Source organism: Leptidea sinapis, chromosome 36, assembly GCF_905404315.1.
Source record: "Leptidea sinapis chromosome 36, ilLepSina1.1, whole genome shotgun sequence".
NCBI classification, from domain to species: Eukaryota; Metazoa; Arthropoda; class Insecta; order Lepidoptera; family Pieridae; genus Leptidea; species Leptidea sinapis.
The window spans coordinates 8755543-8781033 of NC_066300.1; the positions used below are offsets into that span (position 1 = coordinate 8755543).

The 25491-nt window shown below is 37.5% G+C and overlaps 1 protein-coding gene and 1 non-coding gene across 5 annotated transcripts in view; both read right to left on the minus strand.

The window, feature by feature from the left end:
• Nucleotides 1-25491, minus strand: part of LOC126975436 (DENN domain-containing protein Crag) — a 65637-nt gene that overhangs the window by 20929 nt on the left and 19217 nt on the right. For all 4 annotated transcript variants that reach the window (XM_050823316.1, XM_050823314.1, XM_050823315.1 and 1 more), the window contains exons 5-25: nt 25351-25438; nt 20993-21152; nt 20368-20559; nt 20195-20296; nt 19763-19935; nt 18102-18193; nt 17577-17698; nt 16957-17059; nt 16546-16634; nt 15477-15641; nt 14854-15070; nt 11554-11731; nt 10433-10619; nt 9800-9966; nt 9092-9204; nt 6311-6415; nt 5811-5951; nt 4162-4262; nt 3486-3594; nt 2944-3070; nt 1798-1980 (exon numbers count right to left, since the gene is read on the minus strand). In XM_050823316.1, coding sequence (XP_050679273.1) covers nt 1798-1980; nt 2944-3070; nt 3486-3594; nt 4162-4262; nt 5811-5951; nt 6311-6415; nt 9092-9204; nt 9800-9966; nt 10433-10619; nt 11554-11731; nt 14854-15070; nt 15477-15641; nt 16546-16634; nt 16957-17059; nt 17577-17698; nt 18102-18193; nt 19763-19935; nt 20195-20296; nt 20368-20559; nt 20993-21152; nt 25351-25438 — 2914 coding nt within the window. The remainder of the gene's footprint in view (nt 1-1797; nt 1981-2943; nt 3071-3485; nt 3595-4161; nt 4263-5810; nt 5952-6310; nt 6416-9091; nt 9205-9799; nt 9967-10432; nt 10620-11553; nt 11732-14853; nt 15071-15476; nt 15642-16545; nt 16635-16956; nt 17060-17576; nt 17699-18101; nt 18194-19762; nt 19936-20194; nt 20297-20367; nt 20560-20992; nt 21153-25350; nt 25439-25491) is intronic.
• LOC126975656 (U2 spliceosomal RNA) lies at nt 7874-8066 on the minus strand. The gene has a single exon (XR_007731773.1). It is a non-coding gene; the product is annotated as a U2 spliceosomal RNA (small nuclear RNA).

Consider the following 25491-nt stretch of genomic DNA (forward strand, 5'->3'; position numbering starts at 1 on the left):
GGGCACTCTTTAACCAGAATGTGAACTTAACTTTAACCCGTCCCGGTACTACCAAAAGAGGGTAGATTAATATATATTTCAATGACTACCAACTAGACCAATCGCTACTAACTTTAGTCATCCATGAGGAAACTGCTTCAAATTATATCGAAAACAATCGGGCAAGGATAAAACCATTGAATCATAGTAAACATCCACTTCTATAAAGTTAATATTGCCGTCAATACTTTGAGCGCGGACATATTGCGTGCACGCTCGCTCTGCTAAACGACTGATTGAATATTTATGTTCATTTCTTCGATATTCAACTAGGATGGAGTTGTAACCATAATTTAAGGAATTATTTTTTACTACGAATTGCAGCCTCGTCTTTAGGCTCAGTGCTAATGTGCAAAGTATAATAAATAGGCAATCGTTCGTAACATTTCTACTATCAGAAATTGAGTCGAGTCAACCCTATCAGATTCGCAGAATAATGAAGTGTTACAAACGAATTTGCCAGGTTATTAATAAAGCTATTGAACTCTACCATCGTCATAAAATTATTTTCAGTTCGGTCCTTATTTGATGATATTCACATTTATTTGCCTTATTTTTAATAATGAAACTCTAAAATAAATATCTTTTAAGCATGTTAAAACTCATCAATAATATCAACAAAGTTAAATTATAGTAATTAAAATCTTTGAAAAAATCCATACCATACTGGTGTCAAATAAAATCCGAAATAACACGAATTTATATTTAGCCTTACAACATTTATACATCGTATAAGCGTCGACGACATTATGTATTTATGTTTTACACAAAAAAAAATCCCCTCACGTCGAAGATACAGTTCAATATGCCATAAGTAAAGTGAGTGCGAGTATTGCTAAAGTACTAAAAAAATTGGTGGTTGGATGGGGAAAGACATCACACATCACACACAAGTCGACACACACATCAAGAACATTTGAAAAATTATTATATTATATTATTGCAACTCTTAATTGCACTCGATGCCCGCGGTTCTAAATCTTTCACAGATAGTGATCCTAAATCCCACCTTACCTCAAAAGCTTAAATATTTTCCTCCCTGTTTGGTCTTCATTCGCATTGCGATTCCTAACCAATTTTCTTCCACAATACCCTTTATTTATTTACCGACACACCAACAGCATTACATATAAAACATTACAATAATCTTGATCTTATACATAATCTACATGATACGACATGGGTTATGGGTGCCATCATAACAACCTACCTCAAAGGTCGCTAAGTATCATGTTAATCATTGTAACTATAAATACTTATCTTATATTATTAATAATAAATTCATAATTAAAGAGCTTTAAACTAGACATACACTGTATCGTGTATGCCAGACAAAGATATATTTAATATGAAAAATACGTACAAATACATATTATAGAAACGCCTAGCTAAGAGAGCATCATTATACAACCACCAGTGGGAGGCTCCTTCGCACAGAATGCCGGCTAGATTATGGGTATCTCAACGGCGCCATTGCCGTGAAGCAGTAATGTTAACGTTTAGTAATGTGAACATAACTGTGTTTCGGTCTGAAGGGCGCCGTAGCTAGTGAAATTACTGGGCAAATGAGACTTGACATCTTATGTCTCAAGGTGACGAGCGCAATTGTAGTGCTGCTCAGAATTTTTGGCCTTTTCAAGAATCCTGTGCGACACTGCATTGTAATGGGCAGGGTGTATCAATTAGCATCAGCTAAACGCCCTGCTTGTCTCGTCCCGTATTTTCATTAAAAAAAATACAAGTATGGAAGCTGTGTACCCAGTTGTCTCGTGCGGTTCGCTGTCGAAGGAATTGCTGCGGCGGTGGAACAGCTTGGGACTGACACTGAGCTCGTGTTTGGGAGGAGGAGGCTCTTCAGGTTGGGGCACCAGCTCGGGCTCGTCCGCTAGCTTCAGGGCACCCAGGGGATCGTCCGCCAGGACCGGCGTGCGAGGCGATAACCTAAGTATAGGAGACAACATTTGGTTATTGCTTTAAGCCATCCACCTTATAACGCTGTAGACAACTATACCTTCAAATTCGCAATGCAAAAAAGTTAGCCAACCAACTGAGGTGAACGAGTCAGTAAATGATTAATGGTCAGGTAACAAACACAAACATGTTTAAAATATCTGTGTTCCAAATGTGTAATCTGAGAGCATTAGCCCTTTATTAGGCCTTTACAGGTTATGAGGTCGATGTTTCTGCCTAGTGGAGAAACTGTTGCAATTGTCGATAATCTGGTCAACGGTGGACTTTTGTACATTTTATGTAATTCTATCTACACATGCGTTAAATTTGTGATCCATAGTCCGTTGCCCCCTCTTAATAAATTTATATATACATCCCATTCCTACCATTTAGAACGTACTCCGATGATGCCAGTGGGAATCGAACCGCGCACCCAAGTCATGCACGAAGGAATATGCATATATTTGTATTCGAGAATATATAACGCTATATAATAATGTTAAAAAACTAAAATATACTCAAACAACGAAGTCACTTTAAACGCCAATTATTTGGTTGTTATGTTCAACGACATCCTAGCTCTGACCTGTGTTACTTTTCATATTTTCCCAGTTTATTTTGTTTGCAAATCGCAATCTATTCAAAATAAAAAGACCGTTTAAACGCCATTTTACAAACATTTTGACATAGTTATTTAAATTAAATTCCATTTATCTAGAATTATGCCGATCGACAAAAATCAATAGCTTGTTGAAATGTCAATTCAAAGTCAGTCAAGTCAAAAAAATAATTTATTATACATTTTCTCAACAATACAGTGCGTTATTATTTTGACTTATAAATTGGATATGGCAAACTCAAAGCACAAGTGAACATAGCCCTCGCTCATTTTTAAATAAATTGTTTGGTCCTTCGAGACGGATCCAATGAAACCAATATAAAAACAGGACTCACTTGAGCGGTGTCGATATATTATTTTTCAATTGCGTGCCAGCTGGCTCCCTTTCACCATTCTGAGTGTACTCCACTTCCTCTGGGAAACTAAGCGTTCTCGAACAGCGGTATTTTGACGCTGTGTTACCTGTAAATAAAACAAAATTAATTTGATTTATTAAGGCCACGCTCTCGCTAAAGCAGAGTGAATTCGCAAAAGCGTTGTCGGCCTTTAAGTGTATAAGCGTTTCTCAAGGTACCCATGTCTTGTCGACGTGGAGTTGCGCGCTGGAATTGGGCCATCTAGTATTAAATGAAAAAATTGGGATTTTAATTTTATTTTAGAATGGTATTTATTTTAATTTTTGATTTTTTAGTTTTAGTGAAATTCAGTTTATTAATAGTTTTATATTCTACATATAACCTTCAATAGACCTATCATTTAAAGATTTCTCATATTACATGCTTGTTAGGTCAAAAAACAAGAATAAATATTAAAATCTAGAGTTTTAAATAATTTTCTAGCGAAATTCGTATCTGTTATTGACGAGGGTTCAACTTACCGAATGAAAGTCGTTGTAAGTTTTGCACAATTTGTGCGTCACCCGCAAAACTCTCGGATCGCTTTAATATCCTCATGTCGGGCGGGCTCTCTGGACTTACATGAATAGGCTGAAATAAGATTCCCTTTTAATAATACGATTATTTTTACAGGTCCATAACCACAGGAGTACTTTGTTGTCCGTCTGACGGATAACATCTAGGTACTCAAACACGTACGTTAGAATACACTTTTTTTTAAACAACTGAACTTTTTAATCAATTAGATCAAAAGATTTAGCCGCTTACGCCATACATATGAACACATAAGCAATACAAAACAAAAAAAATATCCTCACCATCTGGATCTGTGGCGTTCACAAGGAGCTAAAATTGTTTCGGTGATTCCAGGACGATACGACATGGGTACATTAAAAAAAGGGAACTATCTTAAGTCCGGCAAATATGTTGCAGGTGAACATTCAGCGCACTGGACTAATTCGCCTATTGGGCGGCGGTGATCACCGAACACCAGGTGACACAAACGCTTACTTGTTCTTCTAATAATACAGAATTTGTGCACGTATTTCGTATTTTAACTTTTTGGTAAGGATAAAAAAAACATGGATTGGAAACATAAATTGTCCATCCGGAATATCGAATTATTATTTAGATTAGATTTTAAAAGAGTGGGCTTACTTGAATTTTTTCCATAGGGGCAGTCTTTTCAGGTTCCTCGTTGGATAATGAATTACTTCTGGGTCGTGTACTTTCGCTTAAATCAGGATCTGACGGCACACCTGTATGTCACAACATGAATAATTAGTCTATTATTTGTTTTTTTTTTATGATACAACAATTACCTGATTAATAAAATAGAGCCTTTAATTTTACTGCAATAGCAGTAAAGCAGCATTCTCTCAGAAACTACAACTCTCTGACCAAATAAAATCAGGAGACCAGCCATTACAATATTCTTAAAGTTTAATTATTAATTAAAGTTCAAGCGAATATTAATTTTTTTTCTAAGTCATGGAATGTTTTAATATTTATATATGTAAGTTTTAGTATGTGTATGTTAAATACATCGTTTATTATACAGGCTATGTCTACTTTATTGCTGAATAAATATTGTGAAAGAGCCTCGAAAAATATTACGGTATGACTTCTAATCTCTTATTCTTGACACACCCATGCCCTTATTCTTATCCACGTTCACGCTATAAATTTGTGCAGTCAGTCCACTTCCATCCATCCTCTTTACATGAAAAAATAAAAACATTTCAATAATAATTTCTTCAGCGATCTACAATTAGTTCAAGTATCAGTTGAGAGCAGGGGCGTGCATATCATATAGGCAATTAGGCATTATGAATACCTAAATAAATAAAGGACTGTGTTAAAAGGTGTTAAAGATAAATTACTACCTATGGTAAGGCAGGCTACAGATTGCAATATACGAAGCAAGCAGTGTTTCTTACAACTTATGTCGTATTGTCGGACTAAAGCGTAACTACGACTTGTTAGATTTACCTTGCTAGAAAACCAATGCACGCCCCTGGTTAAGAGTTACACCTAAATTAGTTATTTTTGCAATTGTTGTGTAATAAGGGGTATTAAAACACGAATGTGGATTTATCTCACGAGGCGAAGCCGAGTGTGATAATAGTACCACATGAGTGTTTTAACACCTAATTATCAACAGTTGCATACAAGACTTTATCTACACTCAAAATATGAATCCTCTAAAAGATTCTGAAACAGTAAGCTTAATGCTAACATTAAAACAGCCAGTCCTAGTAGTAATCTAATATCATCCATTACTGATTATATACAAATAAACTAAGTATTAATGAAAGAATTATTTATTTTAATAGTAATTTACATTTTATTTAGTGCAATAATTAAAATTCACTTGAATATTATGTTCTTTTGGAAACTAATCGCTCATTTTTTGTAAACAAAACAATAAAAATATCGAAGAAAAATGGCGAGGATTCGAATAACCTACTTTTTTTAGGGCGCGCGACGTTCTGGTGGTGTGGAACGCGCGTAAACCAAAATGTTCTTTTTTTGAAATTCATACAGATGCCACGCATCGAGCAATAAGAATGTGGCTGTCTGTTAAAACTGTTCGAGCATGAAGGGAATGAAAAAAAAAAATAGGAGTGTTGTTATGAAATTCAGTACAACATTACAACACTCTTTTGGATGACCTAATGGTTATTAGAACATTGGGTGTTTTAATGTTGGCAATAAGCTAACTGTTTCGGAATCTTTAATAGAGGATTTAAAGCATGGGTGTAGATAAAATAATATAAACATTAGTATTGAGTGAGGTGAGTCACCGGATATGAGCAGGCCGGCGTGGTGCGACAGCGTGTGTGCCCGCGCATGTGTGGACGACGTGCGCCGCACTAGCTGGCCGCGCCGGCACAGCGCCTCGAACACACTCGCCGACGCCGAGCACGTCTCCGCCTCGCGGTACACTGACAAACATGTTACAGATCAACGAACACGCAGCCGGGCTGCCAACCTTATATAAGCTCTTGACAGATCCTTCTTAAATACTAATCATTTTACAAGGGTCCTGAGTAGGTTAAAGATATTTGAGGATGGACAGTACCCATCCCTGGTGGAAGGGATTCGAACGAGTGTAATTTGTGTTCGCATCCGACTAAGGTAGATAGGAAAACATACAAAGATTTATAGACCAAGCAGGTATCGAACAGTTGGATTATCTGTTTGAACCTGTTCGGTGTGGCGCGAGTTATGTAATCTGCATAGCACTCAGTGATTACAACCCATAGACAAGTTTGGGAGGAATATTGAATGTTTTATTACATACCTGAGTCTAGACTAGATCGGCTTCGCATCGGTTCTGCAAGTGCGAGCGCAGACAAATCCGAACCCTCGCCCGCCAGCGAACGCACGCGAGGCAACGTGCCGCCACCTTATATCAAAACATTCATTTGAACATATTTCGTCATCATCCTAATAAAATTATAACTAAATGCTTTTGGTATTCCAGTATAAGATTTAGACTTCTACCCTTTCCTTCTACTGCAGGTGATGCCGTAAAATATCTACTGAAATATGTTTTGCCATAGTTTTAAAGAAAAGATATTTCAACATATTCCGAAAAATACATAATCATTAAAAATAAACTGTCAAAGGAAACGATGGAAAGGATGGTTCGAAATACATTTTAGTCGTGACTATACTTCAAACAGATCTCGAGAACATTACTTTATGGTATGAAAATAATGGTATGACATTAAATTCAGATGAATGCCACTTTATTACTTTTTAAGGTAAAAGCGGAAACGTCGCGTACACTTAAAACATCAATGGCACTTCTATTCACAAACTAAATCAAGTTAAAAATCTGGGAATAGTTTCTGATGCTAAGTTAACTTTAGTATATTATACCTCATGTAGCAACAATTTAAAAATTTTGCTATACAACTCATTGGTGGACAACGGAATTTCATATTGGAATGTGTCGGTAGTTTGGGAGAACTCACTATGCGATACACATGCTAAGGATAAAGCAAATTAAAAGATTAGTATTCAACAGACTATCAAGAAGAAGTCTGACATTTTATTCTAATAGGGTCTTAAGTTTTTTAAATAACTTTGGAAAACCAGCGAAATCTTCTCGATCTTATTTTTGCATTAAAATTTTTAAATAACAATATTAACTGCCCTCATTATCAAATTAACTTTCGTTTCCCCTAGAAGGTATCCTCGGAAAGTGTTCCGCTAGTTCGCTAGTTAGTTTTGGTGAACTCCGGGAAAAGCCCACCAAACTAAATTTTAACTTCAAATAAATGCAATTGCATTAAGAGTATTAAGTTAATAACATAGCAAATAAACATATATAATTAGAAGTGTATTTTGAATGTAGGCATTTAAATAAATTAATTGATAACCACCTAGTTTGGGACAGAAATAATTAAGTATAAGTTTTAGATATATGACAGATTATTATTAATATCTTAACTACTTTTGTTACCGAAAACATATTACGTAAGTAAAATATTTCGAGGTTTTATTTGAATATCTTTCATATTTATTCACTCTGTTAATATAGACACTGTTGCTAGCGCATACTTGATAGGTTTAATCACCTTACTGGTACAAAGCATAATTTAATTTATAATTTAGATAATTTTCGAAACTTCTAGTCCGTCCGCTACCGCATAAAAATAATTATATGGCACGTAAAAAGCTTAGAATAGCACATGTCACTACTACTTAGGAGAATTTCCTTAATCATTTATCATATTTTATTAAGTTATCATTAAATAAAATGTATGCATTAGGATAGGTATAAGGATTAAACATTCACAGATTCAAATTGTATCAGTTACTAACTGACTTTTAATCTAAGTATTTGTTTTTCTGTATAATGTGGGCCAATCCCGGCGGCACTGCAATGCCGGGCCGACCCGTGACAGGAGTGGAGCGAGCCCCTAACACCCCGTCATTTTACAAAAATCAGTTTAATATACTGGTCCCGCTATGCGGGAACTTTCAGATATTAAGCTGAAAAGAACAGATACTACACTTTGATCTTAGCCAAAAGGCCGAGAAGCGATACCAATAAGACCGAAACTCTAGGGCGTCACTAGTTTCCAATAAATATCGATAGCGCGTTGTAAGAAAGAACTAAAGATGTGATAGCGACATCTCTGGGCGTTCATATAAACTAATAAAAATCTGAGACAGCTGCAAACGATATGGGTAAAATGTGCGCCATCTGGTGGAATTCTTAAAATCAACAAGTAACCAAATGGACCACTATTCAGATAAATGCCGCTTAAAGCATCAATGGCACTTCTATTCACAAGCTAAATCAAGTTAAAGATCTGGGAATACGTTTTGATGCTAAGTTAAGTTTAGTATATTACCTCTGGGGCATCTAAATGTTAAGATTTTAATAAGAAACAAGAATATTTTGTGACAACAATTTAAAAATTTCAATTTACAACTCATTGATGGACAACGGAGTTTAATATTGGAATGTATCGGTAGTTTGGAGATCTCACTATGCGATACACATGCTAAGAATAGAGCAAATTAAAAAAATATTTATTTGGCATATAATGTATTCAAATGGAGTCTCAAGAAAAATACTGACTTCCTATTCTAATATTTTTTTAAATAAAAAGATTAACTGCCCTCATCTTCTGAAAAAAAAAAATTACAAATTGCAAATTGTTCCGCTAATTCCACCAGTTTGAAGTTATGTGTTTCGAGCGATCTCTCCTATTCCTAGACTGTGCAATATATATATATACCATATATACGTACAGTGATATCATCGATATAAATCTTATTTCACTCCAAAACTACTCTGCACTAATTCAAAACTCAACCGATCTCTTGGGCGGGCACGAAATCCGGCTTGTAATTTTTGTTCTAACATGTGCAAGGCCAAATATCGAAACGAATTCTTACCTCTCTCTGATTTCATTGGATAATAAGTTTATAGCAAAATACACCATGTAACAAACAAAAATATGCCAAATGTAACACTATTTTGTGATAGAAATAAGTGTGGTCGAAAATTTCGTAAACAATAAGTTGTAATACTACTTTATATGAATAAGAAATAAATTACTGGAGGCAGTGAGGTTCCCCGCGTTCCGACTCGCCCTCTGCGCTCCCGCTGCTCGGAACAACGCCGTACCCGTCACCACTATACGCAGCTTGTTCCACAACAGTTGAGATCCGCTGTTGGTCATAACATATTAACAGCTTAATAAATCAAAGTCAAAGTTCTTTATTTCCTACAAACATTCAAAAGTAAAGTTGTTACAAATTTAAGAGCAGGCACATGTATCGTCTTGACAGACATGCAAATATTTTTGTGGTTTCACTTCACAATAGTATAAACGTAACACATTCAATAATTATTACTGCTACATTTGATTTGGCCAACTTATAGCCTATACCTAAAAGACCCTACAACACACAATTACAATAATTAATGAAATGCTAAGAGATGATATAATAAAAATAATCACAAAAAAATATAATATTACTAGCTGACCCGGCAAACGTTGTTTTGCCATATAAAGTATAATTCACGCGATAGTTTTATAATATTGCCTATATTATAGCCTGTACATCATTTTGTTCTATTGTCAATAGTTTTTGCAGCGCACGCAAAAATAGGTTTTCGATTTTACACCTTGTGTTACAAAATAGCAATTTTATTACGGATCCCTAATTTTGAAAAAAAAAACATAGCCTAAACAAACAAACAAACTCTGCAGCTTTATAATATTTATTGTATATTATACGTCTTGTTGTGCATCTGGTTTACCTTGGCATGTCTTTAGGCCAGGCTGCTTCGAGGACGCAGCGGTTGTAGTACCCGTATGTGAGCGCATTGGGCTGCAAGCCCGCCCCCTTCATGAGGAACAGCAGTTGTACTGCCAGCACCGGCAGGGAGTGGATGCCACACAGCTGCATCATCACGCGGTAGCACACCTGTATCATAACAGCAGTAAATACGATGAAACAATTTCATACAATTACGTAAACCAAAGTTACCGACATAGTCATAGTGTCAGTGAGAGGGCACATAGTTCGAGGGACGGATGGGCGTTGGGGCAGAAAAGTCCTCGAATGGCGACCACGTACCGGAAGACGCAGTGTTGGTAGGCCCCCCACAAGATGGACCGACGATGTGGTCAAGATCGCCGGAGTACGTTGGATGAGGGCAGCGCAGGACCGATCGTCAAGGAAATCTTTGGGGGAGGCCTTTGTCCAGCAGTGGACGTCTTCCGGCTGATGATGATGATGACGTCAATTGGCCATTTTAACCGAAAAACCAATCACAGTGAAGACGTCACGGTTCGGTTTTTGATGAGCTACAATGCCATTACATCTGGACAAAGCCCACATGCGCGTAACAACCATTACAGTTTAAAGAAGATTAATTTATAGCATATACCTCATCGCATGGCACCCTGAGCTTAGTGGCTCGTTCCAGGAGCTCGTAGGCAGCGCGGAGGGTCGCGTGTTCCTTTCCCCGAAACAGCATGAGTCGGCACGGCAGAGCCAAGAAGTAAAGTGAGTAACAAGCGCCGAGAAGACATTTGGCCCACGCTTCAGGAGACAGGCTCGCTTTCCGGGCTAATCTGTAAATTGAAACAGGCAACATGTTTTTAATAATATATGTGGCTTTGAATAAGAAATGAAAATATTCGGCGAATTCTTCAAAAGCAGATCGGGCAAAATTTTAACAGGCGCCTCACAGCAACGTTCTGATATTTAGTTCATAAGTGATAATATGATATAGGTAATGTAGATACGTTGAATCGGTGTTTAAAAACACAATGTAATTGTCACTCAAACTCACTTTTTACATTTTACACACACACATGTGTGTTGCAAAGAAGCATAGGAGTCAGTGATCACTTCCCATCAGATGACCCGTACGTTCGCTTGACCTTATAAATTCTAAACCCCCTTCGCATTTACATTTTTTTTTATGGAATAGGAGGACAAACGAGCGTACGGGTCACCTGGTGTTAAGTGATCACCGCCGCCCACATTCTCTTGCAACACCAGAGGAATCACAAGAGCGTTGCCGGCCTTTAAGGAAGGTGTACGCGCTTTTTTTGAAGGTACCCATGTCGTATCGTCCCGGAAACACCGCACAAGGAAGCTCATTCCACAGCGTTGTAGTACGTGGAAGAAAGCTCCTTGAAAACCGCACTGTGGAGGACCGCCACACATCCAGATTGTGGGGATGATATTTTAACTTGTGGCGTGTCGTGCGAAGGTGGAATTCGGCGGCAGGAATCAGGTTAAACAGCTCTTCGGAACACTCCCCGTGATAAATGCGGTAGAAAACACACAATGAAGCGACGACTCTACGCAACGCCAAGTGATCCAGCCGTTCGCAGAGCACCGGGGCCCCGACAATTCGAGCTGCTCTGCGTTGCACGCGGTCAACTGGATCGAGCTGATACTGGGGTGCGCCAGACCAGAGATGACAGCAACACTCCATGTGTGGCCCGACCTGCGCTTTGTAGAGCGAATTATTACTACGAATAAAAAAATGTGAACCTCTGCGCGGCAGCTATCTCGTGTTTGGTCCGGCGAGCCATCGGCGACGCATCAGCGAGCGACTCAGCGGACGCCAGAGCCGCACTCGGCAACGCTTGCACGCCGCCGCGCGACCACTGCTTGCAGCGAGCGATCAAACTCTCGTCCAACACGAACTTCTCGTATGTGTACTGCTCTTCTGATGGACATGTTAGTACTAAGCATAACTTTTCAAAAAGATTTAAATAACCACGCTCTCTTGGTGTATATAAAGGGTCTGCTGGTCTACAAAAAAGCTTGAGAAACAACAGTGAAAAAGATAACGCTTCATGGGAAGAAAGATAAGAGATACGAGGGTATGAAAACTTGGAAATATTATAGAGCAGTAAATTTATACAATACATAATATGATTTCTTGTATTAAATGGAATGTTAAAGTCAAAAAGCTACACGGACCATCGGCAGATCGGAGGTGAGTAGCCATACGCAAGGGATCCCCTCTGTCAAAGTACTAGTCCACGCGGTTCTATGTATTTAATAAAACTAATTGCAAACGGACAGTTCTAAATCTTATTGCGTGATTGAATCGTTGCCCCACAAAAATACCGAATTGTTTAGTTCAATGCTGCAAAAAGACATGAAATTAACATAGAGATGGCGTTACCTTTCAATTGAAAATAATTAATAACCATACTATTGGTATTTACTATTTTATCAAGTTAAAACTTTATTAAAAACGATCGAGTTCTTTCGGATTTCTTTACAAACACTGGACATTCGCCCATACTCATACAAAACGCGGATCGGTCATGCGACTGATTCGATTTGTCCCGCATCACCGAGCTATAGTGTTGTTACTTGTTTCCGGTTCGATATCGAAAAAAAATTAAAGAAGTCTTGCCATCAGTTACCATTTCACTTGAAAATAATTTACAAATAATACTTCGGAATTGACAAAATAAAAAAATATACTGTATAATGTTTTATTTACTCACAATAATGTATTCATCATATTAAGACAAAATTATTCTATTTTACAAACTAGTAAAAGACAAAACTGTCTGTGGTTATTAAAATTACCATTAAGTTTATTTGTATTATAATAATTCTTATCGTAGAAACTATTCACATCGGAGTAAAACACAATACGTACTAATACTCTCTAGTACTGTAAACTAAACATTATTTTAACTCATGCACTAAATATAAAAGCTCAAAAAGTGCACTAAACTTACTCCGGACAATCTACTATAACTGTTGGTGTAAATTGTAAAGCAATATCAGTGTGACTCAAGTGGAACCTAGCGTGATCCATTGACGTAGTGTGAAAACAGTACAAATTCAACCCTTAAGAAATAAATAACGTCGTATCTTGTTTTTTAATATCCACCTCAGTATTAATATTTTAAACCTTATTCCCTTACCGAGTTTTCGCATTTATCGATAATTCGTATCGACAGTTGTCACAGCCATATCCGTACACAGCAGTCATGAAGTTGCGTCGCTTCATTACACTATTATGACATATAATGTATCTATGTGTGTGTGAAATTGTATACTGTTGTAATTAAATTTATATTAAATGTGTTGTAATTATGTGTGTGTTTCGTAGTGATAGTCGATTGTTTTTCTGTGAGAGGCTGAAAAAGTGCCTGCAACGCAGATTTTCCCAGGCAAAAAATTACAGACAGTTTTGTACGAAGAAAAAACGCTATGGCAACTCCCCTCCTACCACCGGTGGCCAATTTTGCTCTATGGAAAAAGTTATTTTCAATAAAATTTAAGACTTTATTATCTGTTCACGACTATAGTGAACAAACTAGGTAACATCTGATGAACATATTATGAAGTATTTTTAAGTTAATAGATATAACTTTAAAGTTAACATTACAAGCTGAGTTTAACATGATAGGCACAAAATATAATAATAATAAATAAATAGGCAATAAGAAATACGAGTTAATATGCATGTTTTGGTATTAATAGGTCGTAGAGACTTTTATGCTAAGCGTATACATAAGCTGCACTAGAAGTATCGGGAATGGAATATTTCCATTGTTCCTGTCATATTAAAATCTTTTTAATTGAAAACTCCTTGGTATTAAAAATCGAATACCATTTATTTATTTAAAAAAAGATTTTCGGTCTTGTCACAAGGTCTTGTCAAACTTGATTAGTCGTTGAGAAAATGGAATTGACTCGAGAAAATTCTAGAGCGATATTATGAATTTCGAAGTGGTTTAACATAAAAACAGTGTCTTGACCGGATGATTTCTGCATTTGGTGATGAAGCCCCATCTAAAACCACAATTTATCGCTGGTTTGCTGAATTTCAACGTGGACATGACAAGCTCAGTGATGATCCTCGTCAAGGTCGTCCAAAAACTGCAGTCACCAAAGAAAACGTTGATGCTGTGCGTAAGCTGATTGGGGAAGATCGACATGTGACATACCGCGAAATTCAGGCAACTTTAGACATTGGCATGAGTCAAATACAAATAATCTTGCATGAACAATTAGGTGTAAAAAGTTGTTTTCCCGATGAATACCGCATTTGCTCTGTGAAGAGCAAAAAGCGGCGCGCGTTACTTGGTGCGTCAGAACTCTCGAAAGATTCCACGCAGGATCCTCAAATGCTGTATACGACATCGTATGAGGTGATGAATCCTGGATATACGCGTACGAAACCCGAAACAAAAAACCAGTCACGAGTTTGGGTGTTCGAAAATGAGTTAAAGCCAACAAAAATTGTTCGTTGTCGGAGTGTTGCAAAAAAAATGGTGGCCACGTTTGTCTCCAAAACCGGCCATGTTGCGACTATTCCTCTTGAGGGACAAAGAAAGGTTAATGCAGAGTGGTATGCTAGCATTTGTTTGCCACAGGTCGTTTCTGAACTCCGTAAAGAGAACTGCAACCGCCACATCATCCTTCATCACGACACTGCGAGTTCTCACACCGCGCACAGAACAAAAGAGTTTTTAGAGCAAGAAAACATAGAATTATTAGACCGTCCGCCGTACAGCCCCGACCTAAGCCCAAATGATTTCTATACTTTCCCTAAAATAAAGAATAAATTGTGTGTTCAGAAATTTTCATCACCTGAAGAAGCTGTGGACCCCTATAAAACGGCCATTTTGGAGACCCCAACTTCCGAATGGAATGGTTGCTTCAATGATTGGTTCCATCGTATGGAAAAATGTGTCAAATTTCTCGGAGAATACTTCGAAAAGCAATAAAAACATTTTTAAATAGTAATGTTGCGTCACTTCCTTGATTCCCGAAATTTTCAGTGCCGCCCTCGTATTAAATGTACATTAGTACCTGGGTCGGGCGGGTCCGGTGGCAGAACGAACACGGTCCGCTCAGATGTGTTGGAGGTGTCTATATCAAGTAGCGGCTCGTCGCGGAGTACGCGCTCGATGCACTCGTCGAAGAAAGTGAGCCCCTGGTCTGCGCCGTCCACCACGAACGACCGCTCCTCGATGAAGCGTGTGAACATTTGAGTACGCATCATCAGCGAGAAGAACCGTTGCTGCGTCTGTAAAATGAAGATCAGACAATATAATATGTTGTATCCTCACTGACTACAGCTTCATACATGGCAACTTGATATCCGGATCGAAGGACCAAATTTATATTGTTGTAAGTTCCACAGACTATCACAAAGTGTGGGGTCCGGACTGTATGGTGGAAGCGCAACAGTTCTATAATCATGTCAAATGATAATTATCTATATAATTTCAAAGTAGGCAGTGACCAGATGGTCGATGATCACCGCCACCCATGCTCTCCTGCAGCATCGGAGGAATCAGGTCTTTAATTTGGGACCAAGAGCTTTCTGTGAACTAGTCATGTGGAAACATCCTGGAAACATTGCGCAAAGCATTTTATTTAAAATGATCTTGGTTACCAACATAATAGTTGCATAAATGAGTAACTCATACCTTATCCCTAGATTTAATGAAGGCATCCATGTGGAATAACGCCTGCGGATCCGTAGTTCCCACTGTGGGTGCTTTAGTGATGGGAATGAGAAAAGAGCGGTATCCGTGCAACGTTAACGCCATAAATCGAAGAAAAGCATCCTGAATCTTTAGCTCCAACGCTTGCTGAAATATTAATTATTAAAATAAGTAGGTATTATACTAGTAGGTTTGTGATCAATCCAGCTCATCAGCTCACGTTTATGGAATAAGGGGACCAAGTACGAAGAAATAAGTGAAAGTTGCCGCCCAACAGCACAGTAATCACACAAAAGTGCAAACTCTTCACGTGTTCACACGCTTCATTATAATGTAAATATATCAGAAGCACCCAAAACTGCGTAAGGAAGATCACTCCACTGTCGTACGAGGAGGATGTTTCTAGAAAATTAATACAATTTATTGCTCCGGGTGTTCGGAAGGTATTTTAAAAGATGCTCAATAAAACTGTTAACACTTGGACTGTTATATTTGTTAGCGACTGACGTTCGCTCGTATGCTCGAAATAACTTAGAAAATATTCTGAAAATAAAAATACGCTTTAACAAACAGTTGAACTAAAAGGAGTTTACCAGTGGAAGGCACATTTGCACAGGATGCCGGCTAGATTATGGGTACCACAACGGCGCCTTTTTCTGCAGTAAGGCAGTAATATGTATACATTATTGTGTTTCGGTCAGAAGGGCGCCGTAGCTAGTGAAATTACTGGGCAAATGAGACTTCTACATCTTATGTCTCAAGGTGACGAGCGCAATTGTAGTGCCGCTCAGAATCTTTGGGTTTTTTCAAGAATCCTGAGCGGCACTGAATTGTAATGGGCAGGACGTATCAATTACCATCAGCTGAACGTTCTAATCGTCTCGTCAAATTTTGTCATCGTCAAGGAGAAAATATTTTTTAAATATAGAGAGATCGGTTTATAATGCTATAAAGTCCACTGGGAAATGTTTAAATTATTATAACCCAAAACCCATCCAAGGATTTCGTTAAATAGATAAATGTGAAGATAGTATAAATCGTATAAAAATACCTCCTTTTTCCGTTTCTGGAAGTCCCTATCCAGGCTCGTGGTTGGTTCTCCATTGTATTTACTGCTATTCGAATAATGTGCCGGTGATGCTGAAAGCAACACTATAGATACAGATATACACCATTACTTTAAAAATACCGAATTAATATGTTTATATACTTAAAACAATATGTTCAAAAATTATTACACAAAATAACAAAATATTAAAAAAACCCGCGCTTCTCACTCCTCGCCAACGCGGCGGTGGGATTCCTACAATAATATATACTTTCTTTAATAAGTCCATAATTATAAGTTTAATTATGAATATTTCTGTTATTATTCTGTACAAAAAAACTGACTGCATATTTGCAGTCATAATTAATTAAATCATCACGAACTGCATTAAATATTTTAGTTATGAATCCATACCTGGTCCTATGTTGTTGTGAAGTTGTTCAAGCGTTTGTTTAAGCAATTTCACTTGCCGTTTCGGTAGTAACTTTATCGATATATGGCTTTGAGATTCACAAATCTGAAAATTTTTACAATTGATTAGTTCGTGCTACATTTCAATACGAAATAAGTAAACTAACTAAACTGGAAAGGAACTAATAAAAGTTGATACAATCGTTACGAATATATTTTTGTGCTTAAAATGTGCGAGTACTTAAGACTGAATGAATTCGAAACAGTTGTCCGATGGCAAGTAACTGCCGATCAATGCCCAATAGACTAATAAAAAAAGAACAAGACCGATACTTGAGTTAAGAAATTTATGAAAGTAATTCGGTCCAATTGGGTCAGAGGAAACCAACTCGCTAGCAAATAACTTAACCATAACTTTAACCAAATATAACTTTTTGAACATATGTACCTTCTTAATTCGTAAAGCATAAAAAAAGTAAGTTAATTTTATATACTTGATAATATAAAATAAAAGATTACGTAAAGGAGGAATACATAAAAAATAAAAAGTTACAACGTAACTCAAAGTGTTATGGTAAAAAAACTAGCCTGCCCTCAGGGCGAATAAAAATGTTTACACTCACTGTAATATTATTTGTGTCTAGGTCTACGCAGGTGACGTCTGGCGGTGGTTCGTACAGATCGAAAAATCTGGAATCCACGCCTATTAGGTAAGGGAGAGGTGCGTGTAAAACTTCCGCTAAGCCTGTAAAGAAAACGTAATAAAGAATGATTGATCTTCGCAATTTGAGTATTGGGTAGTTCTATTTTCAATTGCGTTTTTCAGCATTCTGTGAAAATGTAATGAAAATGTCAATATAAATTATTCACTAATTGTATGTCATGGGTGGGCTTTTGGTATCAGTAGGGTAAGTAACTCCTTATGACTAATGGACTTTTGGTGTACATTTTTTTGGGAATAGACTAAAATGCTTGCTAGTTAGGGTGAACGCCACCCATATCAGGAAACAGAAGGATCATACAATTTATGTTTAAAAGAGAGTTTCTAACGTGTTCCTTGGAGTTTCTTAACTCAGTTTTGTATGTAGGATTATATTTTAGTCTTAAGTTCTGGGAGGTAAATTGAACAGATAAAAATATAAAATTACCTAATGGACACAGTGGTATATAAGGACACTGCCATTTGAATGGGAACAGTAGACTCGACACCGCTTCCGAAACAGCCGTCAGTGTATCTGGTCTGAAAAACAAATCAGTTTAGTAGGCAAACCAGTCAGGTAGTACCATCGTACAAAATATAATACACGGATGTAATATTTTCGCCATAGTGGTTTATTTTTATCTTACGCCTCGGTACACATTTGTCAACACTGTTAGAACCCACATTAGCTCTGCATATTTATACAGTCAGAGTACAAACTGCTTTTATCCATACAGGGTGATGGTTAAAATTATCCTACTTCTCAGTCTTTATATCTATTTCTATATTTATGTACGTAACATTGCAGGACTTTATCGTATCTTACTGGAAACACGTTGTAAAGAAGCTGGCAGAATGTTCCTTGAAACCGCACTATTGCCGAATGCCATGGTGATACTTAAGTTTTACAGCGTGTCGTGCGGAAGTTAATTGATCTGTAGGTATCAATCGAGCCGCTCCCAAAATACTGCATTTGGGTGAAATTAAGATTCCTTGGCTCCGGAAGTAGGTTTGGGTGTGATTCAAATTATAAGATCATTGTTAAAACCACTTTTACACTATTTACATTCGAATATTTATTTCGTAACGCATAGTTATTTTTCCTTGGTGTTTCTTGAACAAACAAATGACGTCCCATGTTTGTCACATTATTAAGTATTGGTGTTCTCTGTTCTAGCAGATATCGTTACTTGTTTGTCACTACCTATAAAAGCGAGTGCTCAACCATTTCTGTGACAACTTTGGTCAAGTTTACCAGATAAGTACAGATAACGCGTGAGTTGAATGTAAAGTAAAAGGAATACGATAGTAATGTGACCTAATAATTCTGTGACATAATCATGAGTATGTCAATAATGCTTTAAGTTTGATATTTAAGACTAGGTTATAATGATGAAAAAAAAATTTAATTGATTTTTCTTTTTTTGTTCTGCCTTTTTCATCATGCATTTCTAAAACATCTTTCGCCATTTCTCGTCCTTGGCGATTAATAAAAACTCGCTTTTGCAACGGAACCTGATGGACTCGGAAAAAAAGAATACGGGATCGCAACTTTAGTATTAACGCGATACGCGTACGATAACTGTCAAGGACGGCACAGCACTACACTGCAGGCACACGATACGAGGCGTGCGGAAAGAGGGGGGAGATGTTTCCGCTCTCTACCTCAGGCCCCGACTGCATTCAACTCGAGCGATATCTGTAATTTTCCTATTCGTTATAGTAGTGTGAATTTGTGCTCTCCTTAAAATGTTGTGTGAACTTAATAAAAAAATAATATCGTCTCGTTAGGAGTCTCGTGCCAGGGTTTGGCAAGTCAACATGTCCTGAGGATGCTTCGTGTCGAGGCGAAACACGTGTCGAATTGTTTAAAGACAAATATTGGCGGAATTAACACTAAAGAAAACTCAAAATATTTGAATTACCTTCTTGAATAATACAATGTTAATAAAGCTTTATTTGAATTGAAACTTGAATCTTATTCTTATAATATTACCCTACCTTCTTATTTAAAACCCGCGTTTTAATGGTTCTAGTGGATATATACATACAGCTGATTCTGAGAATGTAATTGTAGTGAGCATAAAAGAGCTAAGGATACCAACTCACCTGAGTGAGTGTATAAGTATTTTCTGTTCGGTGATAGCGAGCGCCAGTAGCAGTATACAGTTGTCGGGTCCCAGGTTCAGCAGTAACTGCCGGAAACCGGCGCCGCTCCGCACTAGGGGCTGGTCGTCTCGTCGCGTCACTATAACCCGGTCTTGAGGGTTCGTGGGTGATAGCTGAAGTAGTTTCAAAATTATACTGATATGATTTAAAAAAAAAAAAAAGTCTTGGAAAAATATATGAAGGATTTAGAAATTATTGAGTTAAGAAATAAATCGTTAATGACGTCACGGCTCAGTAAATCAATCGTAAACAATCGCATCGCTTGCAGCATTTTAGTTTATTTGATGGCAGTTAGTTATAAGGGACCCCGACCCAGTGTGCGTCGGTGTACTAATGAAATAAAACAGGGAATGCACTATAAGAATATCCTACCTGCAGTAATATCCGTGGCTCAGGAAATGGCACCTCCTCTAACAAATGCGTAATATACCTCTCAACGGGTATACTCAGTGGTTCTTTACTCCATGACATTTCCTAAACCAAAAATTCCAGTTAAAAAAAATATCTGGTTCCAATGTTTGTCTCAACTCTCGCGGATGACTTACCAATATATAAGTGAGCCACCGCTCGAAGGTATCGCTGAAGGGCCACCGTGATAGGAGACAGATGGATTTGTTAACGTTAAACGAATGGGTGGTGTGGGTGATGCCTGGCCGCCATCCGAGGGCCTCTTGCTGTTGCTCCGTTAGTGAGGTGTGAGGATATTTCTCGTAGAAAGTCACCGCTGAGCCGTACACCTGCAATATGAATGCATTGTATTAGGAACTTGAACAGAGATATACCTATATATATAGATTATCATTTCCGGAAGAAGTGGACAAGTGGGCGTAAGAGTCAATGTTAAATAATCACTGCCAGCCACACTTTCTTTTTAAGAAGGATCATTACTATTAATATAAAAAAAGTACAACAAAATTGTATTTCCGGCTCGAAGGACCACGATGTTCCATGTTGTGTTCATACATTCTGAGCAGCACCGCGATTGTGCGCGTCATAGGGGGATAAGTCTCAGCAACCAGGTAATTATAATCAGCTACGGCGCCATTAACAACATAATATTTTTGTACATAATATTGGATGGCGGCAGAAAACAGCGCCGCAAACAACTTCGCGTTTTGTTCGCAACGCGATATTAATAAACTCTTGATTATGTAAAGTGTCAAATCTGACCTTATCAGTAGCATCAGCAACTGTGAGTACAAAAGTGGAGAAGACCGGTTTCGGCGCAGACGCTGTGTTGGGCCACAGCTCCAGCGTAGATCCCATAGGCAGACAGAATAGCGGCACCGATATTGGAAACACAAGACTGCGGCGGTCTACTGAAGGGTACCTGAAAAAAATAACCGAAACATTAAATACTTCACAGTATTTTTATATAAAACTTTTTGAAGTTCAGCGTTTCAGCCTCCATCATCCATCTAGCCATTTTGAAGGTACAAAAATGGAACCAAATAAAGAAATTAGTAAGAATGATGAGTTTTGAATTTTTTTATACTTATCTACACTGTATACATTTATGTTAAATAATATAATCTAAGGATAAACACAGTCTATAAATAAGTAAAACATCTTTCTCTTTAAAAAAATATACGGTATACCACTAGCTGACGCACACATTGACAGATCTAAATTGGTCTATACGTTAGTAGATATACTCTGTTAAACTTTTAAATTTTTATTGCCAACCAACAGCATACCGAAAGTGTTATTGATTTACTAGGTGGAAATGATAAATGACTTTAAAATAAGATAACTAAAAATTATAATATAAAAACTAGCACTAACCGTTAGTATTTAATGTCGCAATATAATCTTAAGTTAAGTAGGTACCTTGTTGAAAGATACCATCTGGAAACGTCGTTTTTCGAAGTTATACTTCTTTTGGCGCGCGCGCACGCCGACACACAAATACGCATAAACACAGAAACAAACATTGACCATACACTTGAAGTGAAAGTTTATCTAAGATAAGTTAAAACAATGCGTTCCTCTCATCGACTTAGCATAGTCAATATTCTAAAAACTACGACAATCAATGCTAGTTGAATTAGTAAACACGGTACTCTTAACACGGTACACTTAACAATAGCTCAGTGAGTTTTATGAATGGGGAATAATCTCTGGTAATTACAAATTAGCACCTCGCATTAGGGCCCTCGCGCACTATGCAGCCTGGCTGCCGCGACAACACCAGCATTAAGTAGCCAATATATCAATCTATAAGTAGCCAGTTGTAACTGTTTAGACAAACGATTCAGAAGCCCTATTACGAAAATCGAAATACGAAGTTTCGGTTGACGGATCGTTCATTTTCCAATTACGAAAGTGTTTCGGATCCGAAGATCGAAACGAAGTTCGTGATTAAACATTTTGTCTTTCGTTTACCTTATTCCCAAATTCACTTATGTCTATGGTTCCGAAACGATATCCGTGCGCACGATTCGGATCAGAAGTACTTTCGTAATAGGATTTAATTTGGAGTTCTTCGTTCTTTCGTTTCGGACCGAAAATTCGGTTGTCGATTTTGGTAATAGACCTCCAGAACACAAATTACGCCTGGGGATACGATAAGTTAAAGTGGCGACTGACAGCAGCCATATACATAGCACGGTATGGTATCTCCTGTTTCCGCAATGAGACCATTTAATTCGGTCCATATTGCATGCAATGTTTCAGTTCTCAGAACATTTCTGGTATATTCGCGGACTTCTCGGAGCGACCTCATGTATTAAAGATTATTACCCGTTTGTTATCCACTCCTGTACAGTATTATTGAGTGACCGTTTCATCTTCGAACAGACATCATCTTCATTTAGGGTTGATCGTTACGCCGATTGTTTAAAGATTGCGTCTGTTTAAGCTGACTTAATTTTTTATTTTTATGAAAATAAGGGACGAGACGAGCAGGACGTGCAGCAGATGGTAATTGATACGCCCTACCCATTACAATGCAGTGCCGTTCAGGATTCTTGAAAAACTCAAAAATTCTGAGCGGCTCTACAATTGCGCTCGTCACCTTGAGACATAAGATGTTAAGTCTCATTTGCCCAGTAATTTCACTAGCTACGGCGCCCTTCAGACCGAAACACAGTAACGTTTACACATTGCTGCTTCACGGCAGAAATAGGCGCCGTTGTGGTACCCATAATCTAGCCGGTTTCCTGTGCAAAGGAGCCTCCCACTGGTAAAGTAACTTAAGTCGACATGTCAGTTTACTTTGGAAGATAGTGCAGGTATCGCTTCTTACAGCTAGTGAGATTTGCCCATCGGGTATTGTGAAGGTTGTCAGTAAGAGAGCGTATCCATCAATACATTTGGGCGAGTGGCAGTGGCAAAAGTAGCATTGGGTTATCCACCTAAGCCACTAAGCCCCGCCTTGCACATTCATCCGCTGCCTTGACCAATGGATCACTGCGTCTTTTAATCCATTTTAGAGTCACTCGTTGTCAGAGGCATCTCGTTCGAGGGATTGATGAAACTAGAAGTAACTTCTACTTCGCTTAAATGAAGGTGTTATTCCTCAACACCGCCATATTCTCAGCAAGTATTGTAACATTTGTTCCCATTACATATTAATATTTACATTAAAATATAAATCCCCATAAAGGTAGTAAAATAGGGGATTGAAGTTTTTATAGGAATGTTTAAGTATTGATATTCTTGACTTGAAATTTGGAAGGTAGGTTAATCTTTCTAAGTGGTATTTGAATGTCAAAAACGGTTTTCCTTCCCTCTAAGGGGGTGAAATGGAGGTTGGGAGGTTAGATATAAGAATGACCTAATGTTTTTTCTAGAAAATCAAAGATTTCCCACAAGATTTTTAAAAAACTAATTACATTTTTATCGAAATCGAAGTCGCGGGCGATTTCGAAAAAAAAACTATTTTACAAATTTCAAATCTCACAAAGTTCTCTGCTGATATTTTTGTGACTTTATATTGAGACTTTTCCAATCGGTTCCCTTCTTGGAGGTCTTAACAGTACACTTCATACATGGTTCAGACGGAATATTCATCAACTACACACTAAATAAACAAATCAAATGATCTACTTTCATCCATTCTCTTATACCTGAGTATAATTTGGAATAATTTAGGTACAATTAGGCTCCTTTGCACAGGATGCCAGCTAGATTATGGGTACCACAACGGCGCCTATTTCTGCCGTGAAACAGTAATGTTGTAATTCGGTCTGAAGGGCGCCGTAGCTAGTGAAATTACTGGGCAAATGAGACTTAACATCTTATGTCTCAAGGTGACGAATGCAATTGTAGTGCCGCTCAGAATTATTGGGCTTTTCAAGAATCCTGAGCGGAACTGCATTGTAATGGGCAGGACGTATTAATTACCATCAGCTGAACGTCCAGTTTGTCTCGTCATAAAGTAAGTATTTCAACTGGTTTATTGTTGAAGTTATACTGGCGCATTGAGAAATACGCCTGGGGTATGAAAATGGGTCGCATTCCACAACGTGACACGGCACGCCACACAATGACAATATCAATTATCATACAACGTATCTGCTGCCTATTATGCAAATTTATAAAAGAATTGTAATCTATATTTAAACTAACCAGCCTTAACAATGACGATCATTTGTATCGCATATTTAACCAAATTATTATTAAATAAGGGTTTGTCTTTATCTTTGTCTGAGATAACATTATTAGTGAGTTCTCTCTACTGGCAGGCTTCGTCATGCTCACGTAGGCGTCACTGCTTGTGGTGGCGTCATGGGGAGGGTCGTTGAATTCCATTAAATATGGCCGAGGGAAGCGATGGATAGTCTATGCGTCATGCTCATGAACGGGCGCTACTTGCGATAATCCTGTCATAGAGAATCCTGCTTTGTACTTGCGATAATCCTGTCACAGAAAAACCTGCTTTGATTTAAAGTTTAAAGCTATATTTTGTTTATGTAAGAACTTCAAATACTTCATAGACGGTGTTAATACCTTTATTACTGTACCAAGTGCAATAATACCTTTATTTACTGTACTTGTTGAGATTTTTTTAATGATTTACCTTAAATTGTTTTCATTTTTCACTAACATATTTTTTATTATCACAAATTTTGCATAAAAGAGTGCAGTGGATAAATATTTATTGCTAGAGTACCAACTTGAAATACGTTATTGCAACTCAATATTTCCATTCAAATTAATGTTTATGGAAACTTTTATTGATATACTTGTGATTTAGTTTATAGTAAAGTAATAAGTCAACGAGGCGTACAATTTATCTATCAAGATAGAGGAGATCTTATTGGTACAAGTGTTATATTTATATTATGTTTTCAAAATGAGATGGGCCTATCCCATAGCGATTGTGAAGCCCCATCATTAGTTATTAAAACAAGTGATGTATGAATGTATGATTCAAAATAGTATCAACCAAAATACAAACACATAGTAACAGTTACAATCACTTACAAGCAGTGATAATAGTACAAAAGTCGATATGTTTTTGCTGAAAAAAAACTTAAAGCAAAGGTGCCAAAATAATAATGAACGAAGCCGCGTGTACTGACCTGAACAGAACTTCCGGCTTGTAAGCAATTAACGGCGGCCGGTTCATAGACTTTTTGTAACACAGAAACACGTTACTGCCCATCAAACCTGTAAACGAATAATAAAGATAATGATAATTATAAACACTTTAATATCACAAT